The 8813-nt window shown below is 35.6% G+C and overlaps 1 protein-coding gene and 1 long non-coding RNA gene across 2 annotated transcripts; one reads left to right on the top strand and one right to left on the bottom strand.

The window, feature by feature from the left end:
- The first annotated feature begins 3591 nt into the window (after positions 1–3591).
- On the top strand, positions 3592–3996 carry LOC111791757. Its single transcript, XR_002814684.1, has 2 exons — positions 3592–3680; positions 3785–3996. It is a non-coding gene; the product is annotated as an uncharacterized LOC111791757 (long non-coding RNA).
- Positions 3997–7722: 3726 nt separating this feature from the next.
- Positions 7723–8813, bottom strand: LOC111791266 (probable xyloglucan endotransglucosylase/hydrolase protein 32). Its single transcript, XM_023672538.1, has 3 exons — positions 8511–8813; positions 8215–8432; positions 7723–8127 (listed from the first exon to the last, which is right to left on the bottom strand). The coding sequence occupies exons 1-3, from the start codon at positions 8811–8813 to the stop codon at positions 7761–7763; spliced, it is 888 nt and encodes a 295-aa protein (XP_023528306.1). The 3' UTR covers positions 7723–7760.

Raw genomic sequence — 8813 nt, 5'->3', positions numbered from 1 at the left:
AAACAAACGTGCTTTCGAAATAATATTTATAATTAATTCGGACTCTCCCTCTCTCCATAAATTCATAAAAAATAATTCCAATTTTTAGTAAAGNGAAGAGGGGTGCAATTTCGTAAATAGAGAAAAAAGTGAGGGTTGATGTTCATGACTTGAATGTATGATATTTGTAGAATTATTTTTTTTGTGATGAACAGAGAAAAGTATAGAAGGTGACAAAAGGACAGAACGGCTAAAAAATGTTTTTTCTTATTTTTTTATTTTCTTTGTATTAATATTTTTCTAAATTAAAGCCAAATTTTGTATTTTAATTTTTAAAAAAATTAAATTGATGGTGAGGTGCTTACTGCTTACCAAATTGCTTTCTTTTTTCAATAAATAATAAAAAAAAATCGTCTAATATTGTCAATTGTCCTTTTCTTCATTTTGCAATTTTTAATGTCAATCCATTAACTATAAAATATATATTGATAAATTTTTAATACAAATTCAAGACCCATTTGTTGATCAAAGTTAATGGATTCATCTCAAAATGTGTTTTTATTTTGCTTTTTATTTTTATTTTTCAATTTTCTTTATTTAAAAAGATTACTTTGTTTTCTTTCATTGGAAAAGGATGCATGCTTAGATTCCCACATGTTTTTTTTTTTTTTCCCTTTTCTTTTTAGCTATTTTGGATTCGGATATTTTTTGAATCGAAGAAGAGAAAAAGGAATATCCATTCTTAAAAAAAATATAATGATTTAAACTTTTCAAAGTTTTATTCCTTAATATTCATATACTTTTCATATATTCGTATATTGTAAGGTGTAACACTAAATATCATGTCCTATGCAATTAGGTAAACTATCGAGTCACCTAAAACATTATAGTATTAAGGATATAAATTTATTTTGAAAATAACTATAAAAAAAAGTTCATAAACGAGAAATCCCATTGTTCATTAATCAATAAAATCAAACCTTTCAAAAAAAAAAAAAAAAAAAAAAAAAAAAAACCCTCCAAAAGTGTGGATGAGAAAGAACAGGAATCACATCCAATTGACTTTGGGATAAGAATCTACTCACCACATGTGTCCTATTGTTGGATTCCACCAAAGCCCTCTCCACTCTCTCTTTGTCTTTAAAGCAAAGAATTTGATTGGGTTACCCAAAATTAATAGCATTATGTGAATAATGTGCTGAAACACTCTGTTTGGCATTATGGTGTAATGCACAATATTGGCCTCTTGCTCTATACAATTGCACTATTCTTACTCTATATAATGTCTGTCACTATCTATACTAAAACAAAAAAGTTGAATGGACAAAGCATTAAGAGACGTATGAGGTAAGAACTTACTTTAAGAACGTTCTTACTTTAAGAACGAAAGAGAGTGAAGGAAAAAAGAAATCTCTGTTAGCTAAATGGTAATAGACCGACCTAATTGTTCTTCTTAGGCTAGAATTACAGTCCTTTTGAATCGATTCTTCTTTACCCTCCAATGAATCAGTATAAAATCGATTCAAGGGAATATTGAAGCTTTATATACATCAAATATACGATGTAGTTATGCATGTTTGGTCTTCTGGGTTATGGAGGATGGTTTAACAGGGTATGGAATCCAATCCACTCCACTGATAGAGATAGACCAACAAATTATGCCCTTTGTGGCTGTGAATTTTAATAAAACAAGGTTGCTTTCCTTACACTGCCCACTTGCCTCCCCAGAAAGGTAAGTCAATAAAATAAATAATGCTATACGTACAAACACTGCCACTTTCATAGCCATAAATAAAGACTGACCCCTTCTACCGATGTGTTATAATCTATAGGTAAATAATTTAATTCAAGTTGAGCTAAAATAAGACTAAAGCTTCAAGTCTCTATGTGAAGGAAAAAAGGAGAAAAAAATGAAGGGTTGGAATGAGTTTGAAACCACCCAAGATGTTGATATTGCTTTGCCTTTCCCTCTTTTTCTCACCACAACTCATTCTATCACTTAATTTCCAAAGCCAAACTCCCCAAGTGGCAAACACATCTTTATACCTTCAATAATACATTTGCTTTTAGTCTCCCATGCTATTATTGTCCAACTTTCTTCCTTTCCATCTCTATACACTTTTAAATCTTTCATTTCTGTCTCATATTCGTGTTCATATAACACGAAAAATCTTATTTGACATCTTATTTATAGTTAAAAAGAAAAAGACAACAAACTTACGACCCCATCTAACATATAATATGTCATACTATGTACCAATAATAACATGAATCATTATAGATTAACCTAATAATCAATAAAGGCTAATATAAATAATAAAAAGCTTAGCAAGTTACAATGATAATCACCAACTACTTATATAACTCATGCAGTTAAGATATATACCCTCAATCAGGCAAATATCAACGAGTCAATTCTCCCACCCCACATGTTAGCTTAAAAAATAAATAAATAATCTACCTACAATTTGATATCCTTAAAGTATTCTTCACAACCAAATGTTTGTTGCACAGAAATTGGTCCATAAACACACAGATCAAAATAATAATAATAATACCTTAATATTATTTAACAACAAAATCAAAGATAAGAATGTATAGGCTGTGTTCTCTATTTCTCCTCTAGAAAGCGGTGTTCTCAATTCCTCCCCTAATATCTTTTCTTTTCTTTTCTTTTGCAATCTAATCCTTGTTCGACGCTGGTTTCAAATATAAGATCCTATTTTCTCTTATCATGATTTGTCATGCAGCTATGCTACCAACTTCGTTCAGTTTCTACTTCTACAGCTGGCAAGAAGCTCAGTACAATATGCTATTCAAGTATTTGTCCCCACCATGGTTAAAACACTAATTTTCTATTTTGGAATTCAAAGGACATAATTAGCAATCTATACACTCAATGGGCCATATGTATATATAAAGGAGGGTAACAAACAACACTATCTTAGTCGTTAACATGAAGGCAGATAAGGCAGCCAAAATTTCTTTTGGGAACAAAAGAGTTAGTAGGCATCTGTTAGTTAAGCCTTTTTTTAGGCCTAATTTATTTTATTTTTTCTTCCCAGAGATTCCACGAGCATTAATTAACTACAAGTAAGGAAAACATATTCAAGCCAACCAGCTAAATTATTTAGAAAGCATACATACAATGTCGGTATTGATGTTATTCAGAAAGCAGGCACTGACAAATAACTGTATAGATAGTATTAGCGATGAGAGTTTAAAATATATTTTTGTCTGACCCGATTGGAAATCATAGCTTTCTAAAATCGACAGTGTCCACAGCTTCTAGGGCCACAAACATCTGTTGATCTTGCTGACAGGTATGTACATCAGAAATTTCCAGATTCAGTCTTGCTTCTCATCCACGGCATCCACGACTTTTGGAGGTGGGAGTTGCTGATCAACTAGAGGTTCTAACTCCACCTATTAAGATTAAAAAAAAGCTTGCTTCAACCAGCCAGACGAGCAAACTTAAGAATTAAACCACTAGACGATAGGTGCAGTGTAGAACACACGCATATCCGCTGTCAGGAAGTCCGACAAAAAAAAACACCCAAGTACAAAATACAAACACAAGCAAAACAAAACGAAGGCACTTCTCGTTTTACACAAGAAGATAAATGTCTGACGTCTGCTGCAGCTCGAGTATATACATAAGCTAAAAAGGATATGGTGCTCCCAAAATTATCACGCTTAAGGTAGAGAAGAGAAAAATGGCGGAGAAATCGAGGGATGTCATCCGATTCAAAAGAAGTCATCTTTAATTTATTCGTTTACAACTAACAAAAATTGATCCTAGCAGGTCCTAAAACCTAATAACAACGATTTAAAAGGCGGAAGGAAAACGGGTTTTCCTCTTGGAGAGCTGAAGAGCAAGCAAGGAGACAACGTGAGGCATAACAAAGAGAAGAGTCTCTCTCAACTTCAGATTCAGTGAAGTTTTCTTAAGTAAGGTAATTGCTCTTTTGACACTACCCTAGCATTCCAATACACTAGCCACACGTACTTAATCAACATTATGATCCATATTTAGTTGTCTCATGAAGTAAATATGCACAATCCTGGCAATCTCCTCAGTATGCCCATGCTATTAAAGTGGCTTCTTGAGAAAACAATTAACCAATATATCTCTAGAGTCAATAATTTTATATGAGGAACTGTTGAACTCAATCACCTGATGTCGTTACTCTTCCATTTTTGGTTGAGGTCTTATCATGTGGGGGTACTCAAAGTGGATCAGCTATCGATTTCTAGGTTTCATCATAAACCTAATTGGTTACTTCTAATTACGTAGTCAATAGTTCAAACTGCACTCAAAGGGTAGGGTATTTCCTATTTCTATTGGAACTTCTGTACCAAAAAATGGAATCTCCAATTATATCCCTTCCAGGATGCAATATATATCCTTTCTCACCGTCACCATAGTGTATGAGCCAGGCATATGCACAAGAAGATTAATCCATCAAAGCTTAAACTTCTTCATGACACACGCTCCATTCATATCCAATTTCTCAACACAAATTCATCCATTTCCCCAATGTTCCGTGTATTACTTCTTCAAAAGACCAATAGACAACACAAATAGAGTAAAAACGATAGCAGACCACTCACATTGCTATTTTGTTTGGCAGCAGGGCGATAGGGGCAAGCCGGCGGTACCCTCTGTGGTTTTCTGTATTCCCAGCCAAAAATTCCATAAATTTTGCCCTAAGAGAAAATTCAAGAAAAACAACAAAAGAAAAAACAGCAAATTAGGATGAATATTAACAAAATTCCCTTCAACACCACAGAAAACCCGAAATCTTTAAGGCGATTTGATGAACAGGCGAAAAGATGAGATCCAAAAGAGAAATGAATCATATGGGCGTACCATAATTAAATCGAACAGAACAGGCAGCGCGTTGACGACTGGAATGAGAAACAGAGGCAACAAACACGCCAAGCAAACCTAGTCCAACGAAAAACAAGCGTAAAAGAAAATTTCAAGCTACCAATCGCAAGAAATTGAGGGATTTACCATTTTCAAATCGATTAGCAAAAAGATAGAAGAAGACGATCGCAACTCCGACGAACTGGCGCCTTCGATGAATCTGACCCAATCCGAGTCAAAGAAATAAAGATCAAAACCGTCCAAATTGATTAAACGAAAAGGGTTAAAAAAAGAAAAAAGTTCAGAACATGATCGGCGCCAGATTTGAACCTACCGACCTTTGAGTAGTAGTACGTACACCAACGCCCTAACTACCCAAGCTAATAAGGTTACCCGGCAAATTAAATATCTATTTTCTTAACTCGTTTTTATGAATTTAAAATTATAATCTTAATATCTATTGCAATTTCATCCATAAATATCAAAAAATATTAATTTGAATTTCCCCATTCACTCTGGAGGATCTAAATCTACGCTATAATTATGATTTTTTAAAATAACATAGTTTTAGATATTTTAAGAATAAACAAAACAGTGTTTTATAGTCTTTCTCGATTTGTATTAATAAAGATTGCGAGTGTTTCCTTATTCAACAAATTATTCTAAATTATGAAATATTTTTTTTTTTAAGAAAGTCATATGACCATTCGCATAAACGTGTAGTATCTTAGGCTCGAGAGGTGAAATATGATAAAGGGTACCAAAGTTTAATATAATTCTCTCGCTAGTCGTTACCCTTTTCTTTTTTGTTCGTGTGAACGACGCGGTAGGCCATGAAAGCTTTGGGAAGCGATGATTGTTGAAGTTGAATGATTAAAGAATGACAAAATGAGAAAGCAAAATCGTTTATATAATGAGAGGGTTATGTTGAGTTGAGATGTAACAGGTGAAACTGAAAGCAAAGACAAGAGTGTGGTGATATACAATAATGGGGTATAATATGCGTCCCCATCTCCAAACCCCACCACTCAAACAAAGCCCCCTTGGCTTTGTAATTCTTCATTTTGGACTTTGTTGTTTCTGAGAGGAGGGGGATTCTTTTGCTCTGTGATGCACAGAAAGATGAGATTTCTGGCGTTTGGGCACATGGCTCTTCATATACCCTTATCCATGTATGGGTATGGGCCCTTTGTGCCACCACCCCCAAATTATTTCACCTCTCACTCTCACTCCATTTGATATCATACTCATAAAATGCAATAGCTAAAGCTTTCATTAATCATTAAGCCTTTACTTCCATACTTGCACCATTTTTTGACAACCCAAATGTAAAGTTTCAAACTTTTTTACATGACCATTCCACACATATTTGGTGCTTCCAAGAGACGTGTTTGAATAAAAATGGAAAAGGGAAAAGATAGCTTCAATGGGAAGGAATTGGGACAATCATCCTAAGATTTTATATCGATTAGAGAGAGAACGAGAAATTGACCATAAGCTCTCATGACTTTACTTTGGGCTTTCCTTAAAATGTCTCATAACAATAGAGACAGTATTATTTGATTATAAACTCATGATCATTCCCTAAATTAGCCGATGTGGGACTTTCATCATTCAACACTATGTAGTAGATGCCTTTCAAAACTGTGAGACTGACGACAATATAGAATGGGCTAAAGCAGATAATATTGGTTAGCAGTGGGCTTGACACTGGGTGATAATGTGCCAAAACGCTAAGGGGTGGATTGTGAGATCGTGAGATCCCCGATCAATTAGAGAGGGGAACGAAACATTCAGGGGTGTAAAAACCTTTTAATGGTAGACGCCTTCTAAAAGCGTGAGGTTCACAGTAATATGTAATGAGTTAAAGTGGACAATATTATACTAACTGTAGGTGTTACAAGGGTGAGATCTCATAGGCCAAAGCGAACAATACTTGTTGGCGATGAGTTTAGAGGGGTGGATTGCGAGATTTCACATCGATTGTAGCGGCAAAACATTATTGATAAGAGCATGAAAATTTCTCCCTATTATACACATTTTTTATAAGAGTATGAAAACATCACCCGAGTAGACATATTTTAAAATTGTGAGCCTGATGATACGTAACAGCCAAAGCAGACAATATCTACTGGTAATGAGTTCGGGTTTTCCGACGTAATGGAGGGTTATGCTATTTCTAGGGTTGATTCTTATAATAAATAAAATTTTGTGACTTTGAACACTAAATTAAATTATTTTGGTAACCCCATTTTTCCTTGTCTCTTGTCTTTATGAGTTGCATTTAATAAAATTATTTTGCTAAACCCCTTTTTTCCTTGTCTTCCGTCTTTATGACTAATTCAATGAGTTGACAAGACGTTTGTGGTATGCTTTTATTTTATATAATAAACAAAACGCGGATAATATATTCCAATATATCTTCATTCCGGATCTAAATAAATTAAATATTTTAACAATATTTCTAATTAATTACCTATAAACTTTATTATCAAATAATAATAATAATAATAATTGAAAAGTATGAATCATAAGCTAAAAAGAATTTTGAACGTACCCAAAGTAATATCCAACTCAGAATCATTAAGAGTACGTGTCATTTTCTTATGAAATCACAACAAAAATAAACGGAAAATAAATAAAATAAAAACACCGCACAATATTCATTTATTATTATTATTTTTTTTTGCCGTTCGGATCACAGGGGATTTTGGACGCTGTAAGGTCAAAAAATGCTCGCATCTGTTCCTTTTCTAAGCCATTTTTCCACGTGGGACCCTCCCATTTGTCAACATCTTTCCAAATATAAATTTTCAAACCAATAAGTCAAATCATCAGTTTATTAAAAAATTAAAAAAAAAAANGTTTTCACTTTCAGTGCATGATAAAGCCCAATCCCCGCAAAATTCTAATGCCAACACTCTGGTGTTAAGGAATGGTCTCTCTTGTTATCCCAACAATAGTTATAAACCAACTGATGGCTCTGTACCCATTTCATTGCATTCTCCTGTTGTCTACTCAGCCCCCCTGACCGGAACGGCGACGCCGATACCGGCTGGCACCACGCCGGCGAGTACGCCGAACAACCCCTAGCTTTGAAATTCCTATACTTAGCCACAAAGGGTTGGTATCTGTAATCCGCTCTGTATTTCCCATCCTCTGTGGCCCATGAAGATGCGTCCCATATCGAGCCATAAACCCACATTGGCCTTAGTGGGAATGTCGCCGCGCTCTTCCTTGGGTACCTTCTGATGGGTATGTCGTCAACGAGAAATCTGAAAACAGAGGAGGAAGAAAACAGAGTCGTTAGCAGAGTGGAACAGAACCCAGATGAAATTGAATGATGTGGGTGATGAACGTACATGATTTCATTTGGGCGCCATAGAATGGCGTAATTGTGAAAATCTTTAGTGGGGTCGAACCAGAGATGGAATTTCATTTCTCTTCCGATGATTCGACCATCGCCGGTTCCTCTGATGTAAACATTGGTTTGTAATGTATAAGGCTTACCGAATGTGGTTCCTAAGAATTCGATGTCGACCTCGTCGTGGAATCCTGGGTGAGCTTCGTTGTTGGAGAGCTGCCATTAAAAAACCAGAGGTGGATTACAAAACAGGAAAGATTAAAAACCCAGAAACATGAAATTAAAATTACATACATAGAAGGCGGTGATGACGCCGGCGGTATAGCCGGGTTGGAGTTTAATGGAGGCGCTGAAGTATCCTGATCGGAAAGGGCGGAGGGACTTGAATCCACTTCCGGTGGTGCGATCGAGCCAAATGGAAAGAGTGTCTTGGGAAAGGCTTTGGTGTTGAGGGCCCCAGAGGTTGCGGAAGCCTTTGTAGAATTCCATGGAGCGGACGTGGCTGCTCGGCCAGAATCCGGGGGAGGGCGGCCAGGAGGCGGCGGCGGCGGCGGGGGAGAGGAGGAGGAGGAGGAGGAGGAAGAAGAAGAAAGCCAT

The sequence above is a fragment of the Cucurbita pepo genome, chromosome LG03 (genome assembly GCF_002806865.2).
Source record: "Cucurbita pepo subsp. pepo cultivar mu-cu-16 chromosome LG03, ASM280686v2, whole genome shotgun sequence".
Taxonomy (NCBI): domain Eukaryota; kingdom Viridiplantae; phylum Streptophyta; class Magnoliopsida; order Cucurbitales; family Cucurbitaceae; genus Cucurbita; species Cucurbita pepo.
This window is presented reverse-complemented; position numbering and strand designations above follow the sequence as displayed.

What these genes read in the sequence shown, in the direction of transcription:
- LOC111791266 (XM_023672538.1), bottom strand. Translation starts at nt 8,813, where the DNA reads ATGGCTTTCTTCTTCTTCCTCCTCCTCCTCCTCCTCCTCTCCCCCGCC. An exon ending in GCGTCATCACCGCCTTCTAT is followed by an intron (nt 8,433 to 8,510) that starts GTATGTAATTTT and finishes TTTTAATGGCAG; the next exon opens with CTCTCCAACAACGAAGCTCA. An exon ending in TGGCGCCCAAATGAAATCAT is followed by an intron (nt 8,128 to 8,214) that starts GTACGTTCATCA and finishes CTCTGTTTTCAG; the next exon opens with ATTTCTCGTTGACGACATAC.